This window comes from Nerophis lumbriciformis, linkage group LG03, assembly GCF_033978685.3.
Source record: "Nerophis lumbriciformis linkage group LG03, RoL_Nlum_v2.1, whole genome shotgun sequence".
In the NCBI taxonomy this organism is placed as follows: domain Eukaryota; kingdom Metazoa; phylum Chordata; class Actinopteri; order Syngnathiformes; family Syngnathidae; genus Nerophis; species Nerophis lumbriciformis.
Genome location: NC_084550.2, coordinates 8,594,833 through 8,619,179, shown reverse-complemented (window position 1 = coordinate 8,619,179; position 24,347 = coordinate 8,594,833). Strand labels below are relative to the sequence as shown.

General features: G+C 38.6%; 1 protein-coding gene across 2 annotated transcripts; it reads right to left on the bottom strand.

The window, feature by feature from the left end:
• Positions 1–342: 342 nt before the first annotated feature.
• On the bottom strand, positions 343–22,657 carry rsrc2 (arginine/serine-rich coiled-coil 2). 2 transcript variants are annotated; one of them, XM_061932978.2, is made up of 11 exons: positions 22,545–22,657; positions 20,643–20,711; positions 15,296–15,437; positions 15,170–15,210; positions 12,008–12,168; positions 8,797–8,922; positions 8,585–8,701; positions 4,694–4,770; positions 4,363–4,619; positions 4,212–4,301; positions 343–726 (listed from the first exon to the last, which is right to left on the bottom strand). In XM_061932978.2, exons 3-11 carry the CDS (start codon positions 15,369–15,371, stop codon positions 541–543), a joined length of 1,131 nt encoding a protein of 376 aa, XP_061788962.1. In that variant the 5' UTR covers positions 15,372–15,437; positions 20,643–20,711; positions 22,545–22,657; the 3' UTR covers positions 343–540. The 2 variants fall into 2 exon arrangements, with proteins under 2 accessions (XP_061788962.1, XP_061788970.1); XM_061932986.1 differs by lacking the exon at positions 20,643–20,711.
• Positions 22,658–24,347: the final 1,690 nt, after the last annotated feature.

The following is a 24,347-nucleotide window of genomic DNA, read 5'->3' as shown; positions in this document are numbered from 1 at the left end:
GAAAAAATATAATTCAAGATTACTTTGACACTTAATACAAATTCAGATGCTAAATGTATTTGTGAGTACCATTATAATTTTTTAAATTTTGTTTAATTTGGTATTTCAAAATTGTTCCTGAAAACCAGAAGTAAGGCGGATCCTATTTAGAACCCCCTCCTGTTAAAATAAATTTTGCACACCATGCCTTAAGACAAGCCATCATGTTGTGTTTCATTCCCAAATCCAAATGGAAATGCTGTATGGGATCTTTTTAGTACACTTTTGCTAATTGGTCGTAAACATTGTTCATGTTAATGCATGTCATTTTGAGGCAATCACAAGTTAGAAAAAAAAACTACCACAGTAATCCACAAAAATCATATTTTGTAAGTACCATCATCCATTTGAACGTGATGCTTCATGTACTGAACACTGATGAATGCTGAGCTGACTTCAGCTTCTTGTTATATACACATCTTCTATGAATAAATGATCCATGCAAGCTAGCCATGAGCTGGAAGTCCCGTACCATGTTTGTATCGGGTGTCCGTCACAGCGCTAGAAGGAATCCATTCCGTGGGAAAAAGCCGAGGAAAAGCCCAGGCCCATTCCTCGCTGGGTGTGAGTCTGGGATCGAGCCATCTCGTATTGGACGTCAAGGTTCCGGAACATTTCCTCTTGCTTTTGGAGTGTCTTGATACCTTCATCATTTAGTGGTTTGGAAGCTTGCCCCTCGTCTTCACCCTGTAAGGACAAACATTGGACTCATTATGGAAACAGCTGTCAACATCCATTTTCTATAGCGCTAGTACTCACTAGGGTCATAAGTAGAGATGTCCGATAATGGCTTTTTTGCCGATATCTGATATTCCGATATTGTCCAACTCTTAATTACCGATTCCGATATCAACCGATACCGATATATACAGTCGTGGAATTAACACATTATTATGCCTAATTTTGTTGTGATGCCCCGCTGGATGCATTAAACAATGTTACAAGGTTTTCCAAAATAAATCAACTCAAGTTATGGAAAAAAATGCCAACATGGCACTGCCATATTTATTATTGAAGTCACAAAGTGCATTATTTTTTTTTAACATGCCTCAAAACAGCAGCTTGGAATTTGGGACATGCGTCCCGGAAGAGTTAGTGCTGCAAGGGGTTCTGGTAGGGGTGTAACGGTACGTGTATTTGTATTGAACCATTTCGGCACAGGGGTTCCGGTTCGGTTCGGAGGTGTACCGAACGAGTTTCCACACGGACATATTAAGTAGCGTAACGCACGTTGTGTACACAATGCACACCGAGGCACAACACACGGCATGCTAGCAGCTACCGGGCTACGATAACTGACCATACGTCCTCTTTTCACCGGACATGTCCTCTTTTGTGGAGCTCTCAGGGCGGAGTTTCTTAAATGCCTCAAATGTCCGGTTTTATCAATGTACGTTCAGGGTTAAGAAGGGGTTAAAAACAAAACAAATTGTGTGCGCAGCAGCATTCTTGAGGGAGGGACAGAGAGAGAGAGAGAGAGAGAGCGTTATGATAAACGCGCATGCGTCGCCAGGCTCTGCTTTTTATCCATAGATTTATCAGATCAAATTTTTTATTATCTATAGCAGGGGTGTCAAAAGTGTGCCCCGGAGGCCATTTGCGGCCCACAGCTAATGTTTTAAAGGCCCACGGCACATTCTAAAAATACTATTAAAATAAACAAAAACATAACAAAAGTGAAATAAAAAAGCTTAAAGGTGAAATGTAATTTAGAAAAAGTTGCAATGTTGACTAATAAAACAAAGCTCTTTTTTTTTCTTTCTTCTCAAAACAATGTTATTATGAATTATTGACCCATCGAAGGTTCCGATTACTTCACATCAAATATTCCACTAAGAAAAATATTTTTGGTGGAAGATTTTGCAAATTTGGTAAATAAATAACCCAAAAATTTATATTTTGTTGATTTCTTACCGTACCGAAAATGAACCGAACCGTGACCTCTAAACTGAGGTACGTACCGAACCGAAATTTTTGTGTACCGTTACACCCCTAGGTTCTGGGTGTTTGTGTTACTGTGCGGATGTTCTCCCGGAATGTGTTTGTCATTCTTGTTTGGTGTGGGTTCACAGTGTGGCGCATATTTGCAACAGTGTTAAAGTTGTTTATACGGCCACCCTCAGTGTGACCTGTATGGCTGTTGACCAAGTATGCATGGCATTCACTTGTGTGTGTGAAAAGCCGTAGGTATTATGTGACTGGGCCGGCACGTAAAGGCAGTGCCTTTAAGGTTTATTGGTGCTCTGTACTTCTCCCTACGTCCGTATACCACTCCGTACAGCGGCGTTTTAAAAAGTCATAAATTGGACTTTTTGAAAGCGATACCGATAATTTCCGATATTACATTTTAAAGCATTTATCGGCCGATAATACCGGACTGCCGATAATACCGGACTGCCGATATTATCGGACATCTCTCTAGTCATAAGTGAGCTGGAACCTATCACAGCTGACTTTGAGGGGAAAAAAGCCTAGACTGGTCAATAGTCAATCATAGAGCACTTACACACAACCCATCCATTGATCCATGTTTTAATACCCCTCGTTCGCATTAGGGTCTCGGGAGAAGTGGAACCTATCCCAGCTGACTTAACGTGAGACGCCCTATCTTGTTGCAACTCAATCATAGAGCACTTGTAGACAACTACTCATCCATACATTTTTTATTTAAATCACTTTTCCATATGAGAATCACGAGTGAACTGGAACCTACCACAGCAGACTTAGTGCAAGAGGCACAGACTGGTTGCTAGGCAACCATAAGGCACTTACAACCATCCATAGATTATTTTATTGATACCCCTTGTTCACATTGGGGTCACGGGTGAGCTGGAACCTATCACAGCTGACTAAAAGCGAGAGGCCCAGAGTAGCTGCTATCTGTAGACAAACATCCATCCTGTTTCATACCACTTGTTCTCAAGAGTCATGAGTGAGCTGGAACCTATCCCAGCTGACAGGCCCAGAGTAGTTGATTTTTATAGTCACCAGTGAGCTGGAACCCATCCCAGCTGACAGGCCCAGAGTAGCTGCTATCTATAGACACACATCCATCTTGTTTCATACCACTTGTTCTCAAGAGTCATGAGTGAGCTGGAACCTATCCCAGCTGACAGGCCCAGAGTGGTTGCTTTTTACAGTCACCAGTGAGCTGGAACCCATACCAGCTGACAGGCCCAGAGTAGCTGCTATCTATAGACAAACATTCATCTTGTTTCATACCACTTGTTCTCAAGAGTCATGAGTGAGCTGAAACCTATCCCAGCTGACTAAAGGTGAGAGGCCCGGAGTAGCTGCTATCTATAGACAAACATCCATCTTGTTTCATACCACTTGTTCTCAAGAGTCATGAGTGAGCTGGAACCTATCCCAGCTGACAGGCCCAGAGTAGTTGCTTTTTATAGTCACCAGTGAGCTGGAACCCATCCCAGCTGACAGGCCCAGAGTAGCTGCTATCTATAGACACACATCCATCTTGTTTCATACCACTTGTTCTCAAGAGTCATGAGTGAGCTGGAACCTATCCCAGCTGACAGGCCCAGAGTGGTTGCTTTTTACAGTCACCAGTGAGCTGGAACCCATACCAGCTGACAGGCCCAGAGTAGCTGCTATCTATAGACAAACATCCATCTTGTTTCATACCACTTGTCAGAGTCACAGGTGAGCTGGAACCTATACCAGCTGACTTCAGGTGAGAAGAACAGACTGGTCGTGACCTAATTAAAGAACATTCATCCTTTTTTTTTTTTTTAAATATCGTGTATACTCCTCATGGGAGTGCTGGAGCTTATCGCAGTTGACCAATTAGCCTAACATGCATGTTTTTGTTCCAATAGCGATTCAAAGATGCAGGCTGGTGTGCTAACTACTTGTCTACTTTAACCGAGCTATACCGCCTCGGTTGGTAGCGTGGCTGTGCCAGCAACTTGAAGGTTCCAGGTTCGATCCCCGCTTCCGCCATCCTAGTCACTGCCGTTGTGTCCTTGGGCAAGACACTTTACCCACCTGCTCCCAGTGCCACACACACTGCTTTAAATGCAACTTAGATATTGGGGTTCACTATGTAAAAGCGCTTTGAGTCACTAGAGAAAAGCGCTATATAAATATAATTCACTTCACTTGTAGCCTAAGCTTTTAACAAGTCATGACATTATCTGATAATAAATACTTACTTTAATTCCCATTAATTTGCGAAATTTAACATTTTGGTCCTTGTTCCCAAAGTTCAACTTCTCCCACAACTCTGCTGTCTGAGACTTGTCCTGGAAAGACAGAAAGTAAATCAGACACAAATGGAAAACAAAGCAAGTAAAAACAACTTACCCCTTCCTTCTTTCCCTGCCACAACATTTTCCTCTTTTTTTCCTGTTCGGCAAACTTTGACGGATTGACGGCAGACGGGTTGTAGAAACTCGGAACGGCGATGCCAGTCTCTGACAGCGTTTTGGCTTGAAGTGCCGCCATCTGCGCCGCCATGGCAATCTGCGGCGTCACCTGCGTCCCGGAGGCCAACAGGGCCGCCACGTTGAGGGTGGAGTTTGATGAGGTAGCAGCGGATGCTGCAGCAACCGGGGAAGCGCCTATGACAAATATTCACGTCATTATGAGTTAATTAAACAAAAAATATATATATGTTCTTTAACAAACTCCTCACCTGCAACAATCTCCTGCTGTCGTTTTTCTAACAAATCCTTCTCCTTCTGCTCCTGGAGTTTCTTGGCTCTGTCTAACCTGGAAGTACAAACAAACGACCTCATTAAAGTGATGTAGTTCTTATTAACCCTTGCACAAGCTTAAGATTGACTATACACACTCTTAGGATCCAAAAGGGACCTGCTCATAAAAAGTGTCCTAAGTCAGAAATACATTTATATATAAATGTAAATCATTTTAAATCTTTCAAGTTTTACATTTTTAAGACCATTTTGACAAAAATAAAGTCAATAATTCATGGAAACATTGACAAAAAAATATTTTTACAGCCAGCCAAAAAGAGAGAGAAAACAGGCAAGACTTGTTTGAGTTTGGGTTCACACAAGTATTTTATATATATCTGCCATTTTATAAATGACTGCCTAAGATCTTTTGCATTGAATTTGAGCGGTTTGTCGTTTAACTTGTTTACACTCATCAAACACTGAGAATTATGCATCATGGTTTTCTGGCATCATTTGATGGTTATGGGGTGCAATTACAGGACTACAGTCTGTTAAAAATAGCAGCTTTGAGAGTCAATGGGCCAAAAGAGTTCTTAAGAGAAAGTGTGTATACTTTATTTTGTATCCTATTTTAACAATGTTGGATTTAAAAACCCAATGCAATATTATAAATGTATATATCACATCAGGAACAAGCAATGCTCGTTTTGGGCTCCAAGATTGCACAAGGTTTAGCTCCACAAGATGGCAGCAGCTTCATTTTAAAATTGAATGATCAGTATTTAGCAGCTACTAATCTAACTCTTCATACGCTTTAAAATGTTTCTAAACGGCTTTGGCATTGCTATATTTTTCTTTGTACTTTCTCATTCACTTCAAATCATCAACCTGCTGCCAATTAATGCCCCATTCTCTTTGCTGGTTAGGTAAATACTTGCTAATATCAGAACATTTAAGGTAATAAATTAATTCCACATGTTAACATTTTTTAAATATCAATGACACAATTATGTATATCCTTAATCTACACCAGTTATTCTCAAACTGTGGTACCACCAGTGCAGGGGTGTCCAAACTTTTTGACATGGGGGCCGCATTGGACTAAAAAAATTTGGCCGAGGGCCAAAAGCCGACTGCATGTTAAGTATGTGTGTGTATATTTGAGAGAGATATATATGTATATATATTTGGATATTTCTTATTGCCGAGAGCTCAAACCACTCGTAAATATTTTTGTGTGTCTGTATGCGGAGTAAAACTATGGAACAAACTGGACTTACAACACAAGCAATGCCAAACTATTAATCAATTTAAACTATTATACAAACATGGGGTCTGGTTCAAATATAGAGATAAGGGTCTTTAATTTGACCTGCTGCTGTACTCTGTCTCAAAGTCTTAACATGTGCTCAATGTTTCCTTACCATTATTGCTATGTTGTCTATTACCATTGTTGGTATATTCATTATTCCTACATTGTTGATACAAATTATTGTTACAGTGTAATAATTATTGTTACCTGTGGTAATGCCACTATGATACAACATCTGTATTATAATCCTTGAACAAAGTAAGAGTGAAACTCATGTGAATAATCACTGAATGGAGAAATGGGGGTGGGATTAAATAAAGTATCTTCTTCCCACTCCCTTTCAGGCAAAACTGGACAATCATGAATTACATACTATACATTACCTTTTGCACTATATTAATTTATATTATTATGTGTTGTCAACTTTGTACTTTTTTATGTCATTGCCTAAAATAAATAAATGAATGAAAAAAAAAAGAAAGAAAATATGTGTGTGTGTGTGTGTGTGTGTGTGTGTGTGTGTGTGTGTGTGTGTGTGTGTGTGTGTGTGTGTGTGTGTGTGTGTGTGTGTGTGTGTGTGTGTCTGTGTGTATAAATGGCCTATACATATGTGTACATGTTATATTAATATAATGGATACATAATTAATAATTAAAATAACTGGATATTAAGAATATGTGAAAGTTCAACTTCTACTCTATTTGCATTTGTGACGACCATCTGAAAGTTTTGTAATCTATCAAATATCAAGCAGCTGAAATGCGCCAAAAGTGGGTACGTGTGCAGTGTTTTTTGCATTTTCCCCCATCATGCTTTGTAATGGATTTAAATCGGAGTAATTTAGAATTTTTTTTATGGTGCATGGACTATTTTATAGTGTCTACACAGTTCAGTGAATAATTTGTGTTGTTATGTTTGACCATGTCTGTTGACATTTTGTGTTGGTTCTTTTTTTATATTGCACCATGACTAGGGAGGGTTGTTTGCATTGGGTAATATAAATACATGATGCCAACACTCCCATACAGAGTAAATTATTCCGGTTTTACACTAAATGGTGCCATAATAGCATTTTCACAATTGTCAAGACTATTAAAATGACTGCATTCTCCAAGTGGGTTGGATTCCTTATTAATCTAACGGATTGCTCGGGTCAAATTGAAGATGTCGGCAGTCCGTAGTTTGAACACCCCTGCACTAGTGGTACGTAGGTGCCATCTAGTGGTACGCCAAAGAACCCTTGATTGAAGTACAGTGTTTTGTTTTCCTATATTTAAACACTTGTGGTTAGAGTGTCCGCCCTGAGATCGGTAGGTCGTGAGTTCATACGAAAGACTAGGGATGTCTGATAATGGCTTTTTGCCGATATCCGATATTGTACAACTCTTTAATTACCGATACCGATATCAACCGATATATACAGTCGTGGAATTAACACATTATTATGCCTAATTTGGACAAGCAGGTTTGGTGAAGATAAGGTACTTTAAAAAAAAAAAAAAAAAAAAAAATAAGATAAATAAATTAAAAACATTTTCTTGAATAAAAAAGAAAGTAAAACAATATAAAAACAGTTTCATAGAAACTAGTAATTAATGAAAATGTGTAAAATTAACTGTTAAAGGTTAGTACTATTAGTGGACCAGCAGCACGCACAATCATGTGTCCTTACGGACTGTATCCCTTGCAGACTGTATTGATATATATTGATATATAATGTAGGAACCAGAATATTAATAACAGAAAGAAACAACCCTTTTGTGTGAATGAGTGTAAATGGGAGAAGGAGTTTTTTTGGGTTGGTGCACTAATTGTAAGTATATCTTGTGTTTTTTATGTTGATTTAATAATTAAAAAAAATAAATAAAAAAATAAAAATAAATAAAAAAAGATACCGATAAAAAAAACAAAACGATACCGATAATTTCCGATATTACATTTTAACGCATTTATCGGCAGGTCGATATTATCAGACATCTCTACCAAAGACTATAAAAATGGGACCCACTCAATCCCTGCTTGGCACTCAGCATCAAGGGTTGGAATTAGGGGTTAAATCACCAAAAATGATTCCCGGGCGCGGACACCACTGCTACTCACTGCTCCCCTCAACTCCCAGGGGTTGAGGGTGGTGGGTCACATGCAGAGGATAATCTCACCACACCTAGTGTGTGTGTGACAGTCATTGGTACTTTAACTTTTTAACTTAACAGTGTTACTGTTCAAACTGTGTGAATGTATGGCCAAAACTATTAAATAAGATTGTTGAATAAAACCTGTGCCTTGTTTTAATGTGTTCTTAAGCCTAATACACTACTGTATTTTAATGTTGGTCCTCATGGTGGTACTTGGAAAGGCAAGCGTTTTTGAGGTGGTACTTGGTGAAAAAGTTTGAGAACCACTAATTTACACTATTATAAAAAAAATTGGAGAATGACCAGTGGGTGACGTTGTGGTCATCTTGAACCATTTCTACTTTTTATGACGCAGTCATTGTTTGAAGAATCACCAGGATGTAGAGTGGAAAATATATGTCCTGCTGGCCAAAACTGCAGCAAGAAAGACGAGTGCTTACCTTCTGGCAAGTGCCTCTTGTGCGTCCATCGCTGTGTTTCGGCCACGGAAGACCACCAGATTAGGCGTCCCGCTACGACTCCTCCTGCGCACCTTTTCGGGTTTTTTCTTTCGCTCCCTGGAGTGAGCGGAATGAGACATGAGACACAATGTCATAGTGGCATGTGCAGTGGTACACCTGTCTTGAAAGAAAAAGATGATGACGGCGCACACCTGCTCTTGCTGCGACTTCTGCTTTGATGCCGGTGTTTGGACCTTGAACGTGAGCGAGGCCTCCTCTTTCTGTCGCGGCTGTGTGATCGCGATCGTCGCTTGTCTCTGCTTCTGCTGTGATGACGCCTGAACGGAACAGATACATAAATGTACAAATTTTCTTTTGTAAATCGTTTCGAATTGTAGACTCCTACAATGTTTTGTTTTCTGAGCTTTCCTCATACCTCCCAACATATAAAAAAGCATTAAAAGCATGATTAACCCTTTGGAGTCCAAGGTTGTTTTTATATCTCAACTTATAAAAACAGTTCATCTTGACTAATTTGGGTTCTTTTATTCTTTTAATACAGCTTAGAACAGAGTTATTCTTCCATACTCTGAAGAATACAAGACAGAGGTGTTTTTACGGTCCGTTTAAGGATTGCTGCACACTGTAGGACGACACAACGCCCGCCAGAAATGACAAATAATAATAACGATAAATTTGTTACAAATGTTTTATCTAAATACATCTTAAAGTGCTATAGTGCAAAACAATAAAAGCGTAGCCATTAAAACACACTCAGACTAAAACACTGTTAGTGAAGCATAAAACACAAAACATGCAAAATAGTGTGTTTTTTTAACAGTGTCTATTCATTTTAGTCATTAAAAAAAACTTGGTCAAATGATTTCAGTGTGTATGAGTACATTTTGAGCGCATTCAACAATACCGCGATACTAATAAGTTCTCCCACTTATAATCAAACCAAATTTTATTTATAAAGCCCTTTTTATACATAAATGAAATGCAATGCAAAGTGCTTAACAAACTTAAAAACAATACCCAGATAAACCAGATCTCCCGTTATCGCTCACACACACAATTACCACAAACACACACACATGAACAAATGATTGCATGGCTGAGTACAGAGAAGACATGTTATCACAGGAGCCATCTGCACCAGGAGGTCATCAGATAACAATGACAGAGGTCTGTAATTTTCATCATAGGTACACTTCAACTGTGAGAGACAGAAAGTGAAAACAATTCCAGGAAATCACATTGTAGGATTTAAAAAAAAATGTATATGCAAATTAAAGTGAAAATTAAGTATTTGGTCAATAACAAAAGTTCAAATCAGTATCTTGTTGGGTCAAACGTTTCCAGTATGTCTTCACACACTGTAGCTGCTATTTTGGCTTGTTATCTGTATAATAGAAACCTGACTACATCCTCAAACAGTCAGACTCCAAACTCTACCATGACCAAGACCAAGGGGCTGTTGAAGGACCCTAGGAAGAGAATTGTAGACCTGCTGGGAAGAGTAAATCTACAATAGGCAACCTGCTCAGTGTGAATAAATCAACCGTGGAAGCAATTATTAGTAATGTAGAAGACATACAAGGGAATTGATCATCTCCATGGATCTGGGGATCCACGCAAGATCTCACCCAGAAGGATCAAACTGATCAGGAGAACAGTGAGCAAAAATCCCAGAACTACATAGGGGGAGCTGGTGAATGAACTCTAAAGAGCTGGGACCAAAGTAACAAAGGCTACCATCAGTAACCCACTACACCGACAGGAAATCAAATCCTGTGGTGCCAGACGTGTCTGTCCCCTGCTTAAGACCGCACATGTCCAAGCCTATCTAATGTTTGCCCGTGACCATGTGGTTGATCCAGAGGAGGATTGGTAAAACGTCATGTGGTCAGATGAGACCAAATTAGAATTTTTTGATGAACACCCAACTTGTGGTGTTTGGAGGAAGACAAATCCTGAATTACATCACAAGAACACCATACCTACTGTGAAGCATAGGGGTGGAAACATCATGCTTTGGGGCTGTTTTTCTGCAAAGGGGACAGGACAACTGATCCGTGTAAGGAAAGAATGAATGGGGCCATGTATCGTGAGATTTTGAGCAAAAACCTCCTTCCATCAGCGAGAGCATTGAAGATGAGACGTAGCTGGGTCTTCCACAATAACAATGATCCCCAAAACACCGCCCAGGCAACAAAGGAGTGGCTCTGTAAGAATCATTTCAAAGTCCTGGAGTGGCCTAGCCAGTCTCCAGACCTCAACCCAATAGAACATCTGGGGATGGAGATGAAAGTCTGTGTTGTCCAGCGACAGCCCTAACACTTTGCTCTAGAGGTCTAGAGGACATTTGCATTAAATAATTGGCCAAAATAGCGGCTACATTGTGTGCAAATCTGGTGAAGGCTCAAAAGAAATGTTTTGCCAACAAAGGTTGCATTACAAAATATTGAGTTGGACTTTTGTTGTTGACCAGATACTTTTTTCCATCAAAATTTGCAAATAAATTATTTTAAAATACTAAAATATGATTTCCTGGATTTTTTCCCCACATTTTGTCCCACAATTAAGCGTACCTGTGATGAAAATGAAAGACCTCTGTCATCATTTTAAGTGGGAGAACTTGCACAATCGATGGCAGACTAAATACTTTTTTGCCCGCTGTAATACAGTAACTCATGCACAAATTTAGCAAACCACAAAGGTAAATTAAGTCAAATTGTTATAACACGGCTTTCAAACGATTGTTCATGTTTTTTGATTGAATAATAACAAACATTTTGCACAGTTTTGAGTCTGTGGCTGCATCATAACAATGTAACCGCTCTACCAATGGTGAAGTTGGTCAATTTAATTAGCATTAAACCATTAATAAAACGTTGTACAACCATATGTTCTCAAAGAGTGACTAGGGTCATATATTGCCTTAACTAGAGGTGGGAATCTTTGGACACCTCACGATTCAAGAGCTACGATTCGATTAAAAATCGATTGATGCATCTTTAATTTATGCATATTGATTCAGTTTTACATTTCTTTTTGTTTCTCTAAATATGTGTGTATCACTTGCAACTTAAAAAAAACGTGCATTTGTGATAAGAAACAGTAAAATTGACTCCCACATTTATTAAATTAATGAAAATGTGTGCAAAACTGGAACATAAGTGCCCTGTAATAAAGCAGCTGGTGGGATCTCTCGGTGAGGTGGCTCGCTGCAGCCAGCCAAATGTTAGTACTGTCTGCATGACTTTATTTACAATAAATAAATCCATTATTGACGTTTTCTAATCGATTCTATAATTGTCCAAGTCCGAATTGCGATGCATCTAAAAATCAATGAATCGATAACTGCCAGCTTTACAGTTGCCACGTCTGCTCTGCATAGACAATGCGCGTCAAACTGACCTGTCCCGGGAGTGCGACCGGGAAGAACTCCGCCCTCTTGGGGACTTCCTCTCCTTGCGCTTGGACCGCTCGTCTCCGTCCTCGGCCGAGAGTCTCTCGTGGTGGTGCTCTTCCGTGTGCTTGTGAGACTTGGGCGGCTTGTCAGAGTCCCTCTTTCGTGCCTGTTTTAAGAAGAAGTTGTCTCTTTCAGGAAAATAGTGCAACAAAGAGAGTTAGTACCATGGCTTGCACAGCAGAAGGTATGCAAATAAATGTGACAAGATGAAAAAGCATTTTCATTTCACATCCATTGCTCGCATATTTTTTGGGGAATAAAGGACAATACTGTCACTTCTTTGATCGGAGTACTCTGAAAATGTCTTATTGGTATCTATCAATGATGTTTAAGAAAATGACAAGTACAGTATGCACTAAAATGGATTAAAGCAGGGGTGGCCAAAGTGCTGCACATGGGCCAGATAGGTTTCTAATTGGCCCCTGGCATATCATAAAAATAAAATGAATGTATTATTAACTACTATTACATAGGGGTGTTAACGGTACACAAAAATTTCGGTTCGGTACGTACCTCGGTTTAGAGGTCACGGTTCGGTTCATTTTCGGTACAGTAAGAAAACAACAAAATATACATTTTTGGGTTATTTATTTACCAAATTTGCAAAATCTTCCACCAAAAATATTTTTTTAGTGGAATATTTGATGTGAAGTAATCGAAACCTTGGATAGGTCAATAATTCATAATAACATTGATTTTGATTCAATATTATGTTTTGAGCAATGACAGTTTGACAGAAAAAAAACAGCTTTGTTTTATTAGTCAACATTGCAACTTTTTCTAAATTACATTTAACCTTCAAGCTTTTTTTATTTCACTTTTGTTATGTTTTTGTTTATTTTAATAGTATTTTTAGAATGTGCCGTGGGCCTTTAAAACATTAGCTGTGGGCCGCAAATGGCCTCCGGGGCACACTTTTGACACCCCTGCTATAGATAATAAAAAATTAAATCTGATGAATCTATGGATAAAAAGCAGAGCCTGGCGACGCATGCACGTTTATCATAACTCTCTCACTCTCTCTGTCTCTGCCCCTCCCTCACCAATGCTGCTGCGCACCTTCACAATTTGTTTTGTTTTTAACCCCTTCTTAACCCTGAACGTACATTGAAAATACACGCAACCCTAACTCAAAATGCCGGACATTTGAGGCATTTAAGAAACTCCGCCCTGACAGCTCCGCAAAAGAGGACATGTCCAGTGAAAAGAGGACGTATGGTCAGTCTATCGTAACCATACTTGCCAACCTTGAGACCTCCGATTTCGGGAGGTGGGGGTGGGGGCGTGGTCGGGGGTGGGGCGGGGCGTGGTTGGGGGTGTGGTTAAGAGGGGAGGAGTATATTGACAGCTAGAATTCACCAAGTCAAGTATTTCATACATATATATATATATATATATATCCTGAAAATATGCAAACAAAACTGTGTTTAGATAATTGATACTTCAAACTTGCATAAATAAATATTAAGGAATATAACATTGCTTGGCTTCTGAGTTTCAAAATGTAATGAATAAAATGCTAAAGTTGTTGATAAACAAGCAATTATTTTAATAATTAAATATGGTCATTTTAAATTAATTATTGTGATAATTTAAAATCAATTATTTCAAATATGTTTATTTTAATGTATAATTCTATGGCTGGATGTAATAAGGAGTCACAAAAAAATACAAATAAAAATACAATTAATTTTGATATTTTAAGCAAAATATAGTAAAAATGTATTTAGTTTTTGGGTTTTTTAATTAATAAATATATTTATTTTTAGGTAAAATAAACATAATAATACAATTTATCTCTAGTCTGGATGATTTAGTTCTTGTCACCCTGTTGTCCTCCTGTCATGAAAAAAGGCTGTCCTCACTCAGGTCCGCATTGAGCTGGAGGGGGCGTGGCTTCCAGCGCCGGCTGAAAATCGGGAGATTTTCGGGAGAATATTTGTCCTGGGAGGTTTTCGGGAAAGGCGCTGAATTTCGGGAGTCTCCCGGAAAATTCGGGAGGGTTGGCAAGTATGATCGTAACCCGTTAGCTGTTACCATGCCGTGTGTTGTGCCTCGGTGTGCATTGTTTAAACAACGTACGTTACGCTACTTAATATGTCCGTGTGGAAACTCGTTCGGTACACCTCCGAACCGAACCAGAACCCCTGTACCGAAACGGTTCGATACAAATACACGTACCGTTCAGCCCCTAGTATCTACACCTCACAATGATAATGTTTTAGAAAATGACAAGTACAGTGTGCACTAAAATGGATTAAAGCAGGGGTGGCCAAAGTGCTGCACATGGGCCAGATAGTTTTCTAATTGGCCCCTGGCACATTATAAAAATAAAATTAATGTATTATTAACTACTATTACACTAAGATGTCAATGTTTTTTCAGATAGCTTTGCATATATTGAGCTACTTTGGGTTGGTTCTATCATCTTTAATGCACATAATGTATCAAAATATCCCCCTCAGTCTTTCTTTGGAAAAAGTTTGGACACCCCTGAAATATAAAGGAGTGTTATTACTCTTCTAAAAATCAGGCGTTTCCACATGTTTATCTGGCGTGAAGTCTCCAACACGAAACGTAAACGTGACATGACAAAACTAAAGAGGAAGACGTCAGGTAAATCTGCATTACAATTTTTTAAAACTACATTCAGTGAAAGCGATTTGTAGCTGCAACAGATGCAAAAGTAAATTGCATTCTTTCCACCAAAAGTGTCAGGAAAAAAAAAGTGTTTGAATAGCAGATAGTTACCTGTCCCCGTGGTAGACATATTATTTTGCTATGTCAGCAGGGTCCTCTGTTCAGTATCTTCGTGCTTTAGCACGCTGAGTATGATTTATTGTAGAAATGTTATCATGTGATCTACACAGAATTTTACAAAAATATATATTCTATATATATATATTTATGTCTCATCTTCACCACAATATATGGTTGCAAACATTGACAAATATCTCAGAATGAACCTTTATGTCAAATCATCTATTCCCTGGTTACTGACTAACATACTCACCTTGGTTTACTATTGAACTACAGCTATGACTGATGAGCTTCAAAGTCACATACATGTGCTTCTAATCAAAGAAATGAAGCTGCTAATTAATCACCTCTTTGCTCCTGCTGCGACTGCGTCTGTGCTTCCGGTTCTCTGAAAACAACAACGAAAGCAGATTAATTAAGAAGTCTTACAGAAAGGGGGGGGGACCAAGCCTGCTGCTGTGACCATTACTCACTTTTTCTGTCCCTGGAGCGGGACCGTGAGCGAGAATGGCAGTGTTTGGATCTTCTGGGGGATTTGGAGGAGTCCATGCTGTTTCTTTTTTTGTGGTGGACTGGCGAGTCAGATCTGCTATTGTCTACAGAGTGGTCAACTTCCTGAAAATATTATAATATTACATTATTATTGATCGTTGGGTAACAAGCGAGCATTCAGAAGCTCACAGTTAGTGAATACATCATTATCCAATAGACAAAACTTTTTATTTTTCTGCAATATTCCACCTGCTAGTACAGGGCTGGTCAACTGGTGGTTCATGGTCCAATTACGATCCCTGAGTGTCGTTAGACTGACTCAGGTGTAAAGTTCAAAGTGTAGGAGAAACTAACTTTTTGCAGCAGATTACTAAAAACAGGGCCTTATCATGTAGAGCAGAGATGTCAAACATGCGGCCTGCGGGCTGGATCAGGCCCCCAAACAGGTTCAATGCGGCCCGCGAGATGAGTTTGCTAAGTCTAAAATTGAGCAGCATTTTTAAATTAAAGAAACTGCTGTTCTAAATGTGTCCATTGGATTCCGCAATAGCAATTCTGTTAGGCAAGCAAATCATTTATACTGGGGCGAGCAAGTTTACTAAGCAAGAGGTACACGGTAAAGAGGGGCTGCGACGCCTCCCCCTCGACCTAATGTAAAACAAACAGGAGTAAAATAAACAATTGGTAAGCCCACTTAAAACGCTTTTTGAGACACTGCACTAGGGCTGGGCGATATGGCCTTTTTTTAATATCTCAATATTTTTAGGCCATATCGCGATACACGATATATATCTCGATATTTTGCCTTAGCCTTGAATGAACACTTGATGCATATAATCACAGCAGTATGATGATTCTATGTGTCTACATTAAAACATTCTTCTTCATACTGCATTAATATATGCTCATTTTTAATTTTCATGCAGAGAGGGAAATCACAACTAAGTCAATTGACCAAAACTGTATTTATTTAACAGTTATTAAGCAGTGGCACAAACATTCATGTCATTTCCAAAACAGAAAGTGCAAAATTGTCAGAGACATTTTAAAACAAGCTATTAGTGCACTTTTGTGAATGATGTCACTAAGATGACATATAACAACACTAAATTAAAGTGCACTTTTTGTACAGAACGCCACTACAATAGTTTAAAACAAATAAAGTGCACTTTTGTGCATGATGTCACACTAGATATTTCAATAAGTGTCAAATAAAAATTAACTGCATAATAGGAAATCAAATTGTGTACGACTGTACGTCGTTCGCTATGTGGTAGGTTCCTGCGGACGTTGTCTCCTTTTGTTGACTATTTTTTTCATACGGTGTTGTAACTTATGGGTTATATAGTTTATGTGTGATGATCATTCATAATTTGCATGCTTGATTTAATTGCTGATAAATTGATCTCTTATTATTTACAGCTAAAAAGAGTTAAAAGAGAATTGATTTGGTTTATACATGTATTTGATATTAATTATTTGAGAAACACTGACATTGAATTGAGTTGTTTTCTACTTCATAGCCTAACAGAGGGTTAACTAAAATACTGCATGTTCCACAATTCATTGCGGCAAACCGGATATTAAAAAGACCGGGAGCAGGTGCATTGTGGTTGTTGAGATTGAGGATTACGAGCCTTCGGGTGAATGAATGACAGATAACAATCTATAAGGATCGTTTTGTACCATTTTGTATGCCATTTTTTTCTTATATGAAGTACAATTTTATTACACATTTTCGACGTCCTGTCCAATACTTTGATCGTAGTTAATCTACATACGGTGTTGATCTGGACATGTTTGCCTCGGCATTTTGATGTTGTGGGCGTGTGGCACCGAACGGAGATGTTGACATGCGGAGTAAGCACTCTTCATTCTCTAGCACGTGACATTTCAAATGATGCTACATATTAGCAGTAATGCTACTTTTTGTAGCAACGCTTTTTCCCCACACTCGACAAATTACGGTTATCTGTTCAACATATTCCCACTTGAAGCCAAACCACCGCCAGACGATGGACCCCGTGCTGTTTTTCTTGGGAATTAATTATTCCTCCATTTGTTACCAGATTCGCACCTTCTTTCTCTCGTATTACCACTCGCATCACTGCTAACTTTAGCCATGCTGCTACCTCTCTGCTCCGCGAGGGCGTATACGTATGTGACGTGTGTAAGAAGGTGTGCTTGTTGTCTGTGAGAAGGACAGACGAGAAAGAGTGGGAAGAGCCTGTAGTGTAATGCCTACAGCTAAAAGCAACTGCGTGAGAACATATACTCGAATATCACAGTATAGTCATTTTCTATATCGCACAGAGACAAACCCGCGATATATCGAGTATATCGATATATCGCCCAGCCCTACACTGCACATTGATATAGTTCTGTGAAAATTATTGTCTTCTATGCAAATGTAAATATAGTGAACAGTGGAAATGACAAATCAGGTAGTTGATACATAGAAGCGTTATTATAAGTTATGACGTCATGATTTTACCTGTCCGGCCCACATGAGAATAGATTTTCCTCCATGCTGGCCCTGAGAAAATATGAGTTTGACACCACTGATAGAGCGGATGTTTGTGTACATCAAAGAACGTTCTTAAAACAGAGCACTCATGGATGTTTGACTAGGATTTTTTGCAGCAGGTTCTTTAAAACCTCAAAGTCCTCATGTCCCACAGAAGATCCTTGACAAGCGTTTTTTTTTTGCAGCAAAACAGCGTCGTTTTGAGGACCTGTGGCGAGCGTTTCTGCAGTAGGTTAAAAACAGCAGAATGTTTCTGTCATGTAAGAAATCTTACACTAGCATTTCTGCAGTAAGTCCTTTAAACAGCAGATAGTCCCTGTCATATAGATAGGACCTTTGAAAAGTGTTCTTACAGTAAGTCCTTAAAAACAAAGCAGAACGCAATGTTTCTATTTATTATTTAATAGTAATATCTATTGTTTACATTGAACAAAGCGCAGTCTAACTGGGTTAAATTCCTTGTGTTAAACATATTTAGCCAATAAAGCTGATTCAGAATTCGAATTTAGAGGATCTTTAGCCAGCGTTTCTGCAGTAGATAATATTGGGGATCTTTGACTAGAGTTTCTGCAGTAGGTTGGTACGGGACATTGGCCGCTGACCTACTTATCACTATTGCTGCAGCGGCATGTGACCGCCCAGTTTGAGGTGATTTGTGATGTGCGTCGTCGTTTTCTCTGTGTAGGGTTATTTTTGTACCAATTGACGAGCACATACGTTGATGACATAGTTCACATTTTACGGAAGTGCCTCGACATCGAAACATTCAGGTCTGTAAAAGGACGACAAAAAATTTTACATTACACGATCGTGAAGAAATATACACGAAGATAAGTTACCGTAATATCACTTTACTTATATATAGTACTGTTTGTATGTATGTCTGTCTTTACAATACTGAAATATGAAGTCTGTCTGCAAATTCCATCATAGTTTTTTATGTCCTTTCGAGGCGGCAGCCACGATGCTCGCTGCCATCATTTCATTAAAAAAAAAAAAAACTCCACTATGGTCAGATAGTATAATGCACAGTCATTCGCTCTAAATGGCATTTTATGATGTTTTTTAATGTAAAAAGGTTGTTTTTAGATTGCCTTTTGAAAAAGATAACCTCTGTTGAAACCCCCATTTGAAAATTCCAGGAAATATAGACGTTAAGAACTATTTTTTGGATAATTGTAATGTTTCTACTCAACTTTATTATCCATCCATATATCCATCCATCCATTTTCTACCGCTTGTCCCGTTCAGAGTCGCGGGGGGTGCTGGAGCCTATCTCAGCTGCATTCGGGCGGAAGGCGGGGTACACCCTGGACAAGCTGCCACCTCATCGCAGGGCCAACACAGATAGACAACATTCACACTCACATTCACACACTAGGGACCATATAGTGTTGCCAAACAACCTATCCCCAGGTGCATGTCTTTGGACTTAATTAAATGATTAAAAATCAAACAATCAAATTTTTAATGTGTTCCATCCATCCATTTTCTACCGCTTGTCCCGTTCGGGGTCGCGGGGGTGCTGGAGCCTATCTCAGCTGCATTCGGGCGGAAGGCAGGGTACACCCTGGACAAGTCGCCACCTCATTGCAGGGCCAACACAGATAGACAGACAACATTCACACTCACACACTAGGGCCAATTTAGTGTTGCCAATCAACCTATCCCCAGGTGCATGTCTTTAGATTTAATTAAATAATTAAAAATCAAACAATCATATTTTTAATGTGTTCCATCCATCCATTCATTCATTTTCTACCGCTTGTCCCGTTCGGGTTCGCGGGGGTGCTGGAGCCTATCTCAGCTGCATTCGGGCGGAAGGCAGGGTACACTGTGGACAAGTCGCCACCTCATCGCAGGGCCAACACAGATAGACAGACAACATTCACACTCACATTCACACACTAGGGACCATTTAGTGTTGCCAGTCAACCTATTTTTGTAGCTTGTATGATTCCTTAAAATGTTCCAGTTCCATTCACACATTTAAAAAACACTTTAAGACCAATGTCTTGGAAAAATATATCACTCTTGTATCAACACTGTAGTTAATACTATGATCAATGTTAATTACAAAACTAAATGTGGGATATAAATAATAATGGAAGTATAATTGTTTGTATATAGTATATAATTGGTGAAAAGGTTTAACACGTGTACAAGGATATTTCACATGCCTTTACTGTGTATATAATTGAACAGTATTTATGTTGTGTACAATGTGTAGTTATAATATGTTGTGAAAAGGAAGTTTCATAATTTTTGGAAGCTCATCTTGTATTTGACATTGTTTATAGGGTTAGGCGCAATAAGTGTTCAACTTCAGCCTAAACCCTTTCGGTCTGCAACATTTTTAATTTATGAATGTACAACTATTTGTTTATGTAAAACTGTTTGTTTATTTTGTTGACCATTGACCGAAGAAATAATAAACTAATTTTTAAAGTGTTCCATTAAGTGATTTTATTTGGGTTACTTAACTAATACATTTACTTTTCATTTCATGCCTTTATGAGAAATAATAAGGGACATATGGGCTTTTGAAGTTGCCAAAATGCAGGTCACACATTTCTGTATTATTTTAAAGGGATACATAATCCAGGACAAAAACCCTATTTAATATTGAACTTCAAAAATTCATAGCTCCCTTAATTTTTGGCCGATCACAATGGTCCAAATACCGTGTTGCTAGGTCTTTGCAATGGTGTCATTTTTATATATATATATATATACTGTATATATATATATATATATATTTTTTTTTTTTTGTAGAAAATGGATGGATGGATGTCACGTACCTATAGTTGGTCATCCAAATTGCAGACCGTTCCTGTGGTATCGAAGATCCTTGCGTGTGAAACTTAAGGCTTGCAATTTGAAAGAGATAAAAATACAATGTAAACACAATTCAATAGCATAGGGCAAAGGTTTCTTACAAAGTTGGCCAACACACTGCAAAAATTGAAATCTAAGTAAGATTAAATATCTCAAATAATGGTGATATTTGCTTATTTTCTGTCTGATAAGATCATTCTTCTCAGTATGCAGATTTTATGTTAGAGTGGTTTACTTGTTTTAAGGGTTTTGGTTAGAGATATCCGATAATGGCTTTTTTGCCGATATTCCGATATTGTCCAACTCTTAATTACCGATTCCGATATCAACCGATACCGATATATACAGTCGTGGAATTAACACATTATTATGCCTAATTTTGCGATGCCCCGCATGGATGCATTAAACAATGTAACTTTACCATGAATTGTACAAGTTGAAAAACTTATTCGGGTGTTACCATTTAGTGGTCAATTGTATGAAATATGTACTGTACTGTGCAATCTACGAATCAATCAAAAACAAGGTTTTCCAAAATAAGAGAACAAATTCAACTCCCGTTGTGGAAAAAAGTGCCAACATAGCACTGACATATTTATTATTGAAGTCACAAAGTGCATTATTTTTTTAACATGCCTCAAATAAGCAGCTTGGAATTTGGGACATGCTCTCCCTGAGATAATCCTGATACCCATTACAACTATGGAAAATACTATACTTTCACAAAGTGCATTATTTTCCTTTTTTTTTTTAAACATGCCTCAAAACAACAGCTACAAAAACAATGAAGGCACACAACTTCAGTCCAGAGTATACTAGCCTACGTTCGTGTTTTACCAGATATGTACCGCTCCGTACAGCGGCGTTTTAAAGTCATTATTTCTACTTTTTGAAACCGATACCGATAATTTCCGATTTTACATTTTAAAGCATATATCGACAGGCCGATATTATCGGACATCTCTAGTTTTGGTCCTAAATGATCTCAGTAAGATATTACAGCTTGTTGCTGAGATTTGATGACCTATATTGAGTAAAACGTGCTTGAAACTAGAATATCAACTGTTGCAAAGCTGTGTCATCAACACTCACAAGTATAAAACTACTTTTTTAAAGTCATAATTTCTTACTTCAAGCATGAAAAAAAATCATGATGCCGAGCGCATATCATTATGTCAAGATAATGGCACTAGCATTTGCTTAATATAAGAATATTTTTCAACATATTGAGCAAAAAGGTCTCATTATTTTTTTCTACCAAGAAAAGTGCACTTGTTATTAGTGAGAATATACTTATTTTAAGGCATTTTGGGTTCATTGAGGTTAGCTAATTTTACTTGTTTTGGAAAGTCTTGTCCAGCCGAATTTTCTTGTTCTATTGGCAGATAATTTTGCTTAGTTCAAGAAAAATACCCCTAATTTTTTTTATTTTCTTGTTTTTGAACAGTGACCTTTTGCAGTGCATAACATGTTAGTTGATTAGCTTTGATAGCAGTTCAACTATACGTTGCCATGGGTAAACAGTACGTTTTGAGAAGTAGCCATTTTCATAGCTCGCGTGTTTGTAGCCAACGTTAAAGTAACCTTAGACGAATAAACCACATTTGTCTTAGTGTGTTGAAGCTAAATAGACATTATCTGCCCAGCCGGTCAAAAATAAATAAGAATTTATCCCGATAAATGATCAAAGATTCTTCAGTCGACCAGTAATGTGGCCTAGCTGGGCCTCCAACGTTTTAAATGATTGCTTTTTTTCGCCATTTTCAGGACAAACGAGGTTTAAATAACGCAAAGTACACAACACGGTCGCTAGAATGATACCGTATCAATGTGCGTCGTCTTTACAGTTGAGTAATGATACTTACAGAGATAATAGTGGACAACTCTTTCTAACATTCGTCGTCGTCCGACTGACTCAAATCAAGTACACGCATGCTAATGCTAATGCTAACCTAGCCAGTTCGGAAGCTAGTTTAAACGGGTTGCCAGATTTCCCACGGTTACGCTCACAAAACATAATGCAATGATGGAACCAATTTGTGGCAAAAGCATAGCATAAACAACCCAGAAAGCTTTACTTGATTAAACTTAAAAAATATATAAACAGGTATTAAGGGTCTGAAGGGAAAGTATTTTACTTTCAATAAGTTACCAAAAATACTGAAACTGACGTAATCTGGCAACTCCACTGCCAACAGTTTCATTCACCGAACACTTCTTTAGTGAAAAATATTATTATATATCATACTTGCCAACCTTGAGACCTCCGATTTCGGGAGGTGGGGGTGGGGGGCGTGGTCGGGGGGGGGGGGGGGGGGGTTGGGGGGTTGGGAGCGTGGTTAAGATATATATACCGTATTTTCCGCACCATAAGCCGGCCTGGGTTATAAGCCGCGCCTTCAATGAACGGCATATTTCAAAACTTTGTCCACCTATAAGCCGCCCCGTGTTATAAGCCGCATCTAACTGCGCTAAAGGAATGTCAAAAAAACAGTCAGATAGGTCAGTCAAACTTTAATAATATATTAAAAACCAGCGTGATGTGGGCGCGCATGGAGTCGTATATCAACATGGACGGAGCTGCGTGAAAAAAGCCACCCGGCCTCTTCGCGTAAACTTACCTTAACCACTCGCTCATCTTTTCTTCATCCATCCATCCCTTCGAGTTAGCTTTTATGATGACGCCGGCTGGAAAGGTCTCTTTTGGCAAGGTCTTCCTTTTGAATATCACCATGGGTGGAAGTTTCTGGCCATTAGCATGGCAAGCTAGAACCACAGTGAAGGATGACTTCTCATTCCCTGTGGTGCGAATATTCACCGTACGTGCTCCCGTTGTATCCACAGTGCGGTTCACAGGAATATCAAAAGTCAGTGGAACCTCGTCCATGTTGATAATGTTCTCTGGCCGGATCTTTTTTTCAGCTATCTTGTTTTTACAATATGCACGGAAAGTAGCCAGCTTTTCTTGAAAGTCTTTAGGCAGTTGCTGTGAAATAGTAGTCCGTGTGCGGATGGAGAGATTGCGTCTTTTCATGAACCGGAAACCTGTCGCTTAGTAGGAGCCATTTTGTGGTCTTTACAGATGTAAACACACAAAGGAAATGAAACGTAATATCCGCGCGCTTCTTCTTCTTCTTCTACGCGGGCGGGTGGTTGCTTACAGTAGAAGAAGAAGCGCTTCCTGTTCTATGGGGGCGGGTGCTTACCTTGGCGGTTGCTTGCGTAGAAGAAGAAGCGCTTCCTCTTCTACGGGGAAAAAAGATGGCGGCTGTTTACCGTAGTTGCGAGACCGAAACTTTATGAAAATGAATCTTAATATTAATCCATATATAAAGCGCACTGGGTTATAAGCCGCACTGTCAGCTTTTGAGTAAATTTGTGGTTTTTAGGTGCGGCTAATAGTGCGGAAAATACGGTATATAAGAAATACTTGACTTTCAGTGAATTCTAGCTATATATATATATATATATATATATATATATATATATATATATATATATATATATATATATATATATATATATGTATACATATATAAATATATTTAAAAAATCTCCTGATGATTGAGGGAACCCCCTCATGAAACAGGCCTGTAGAGATGAAATAGTCTTGTGATTTTTTTCCCACACATACATATATATAAATATATATATATAAATAAATAAAA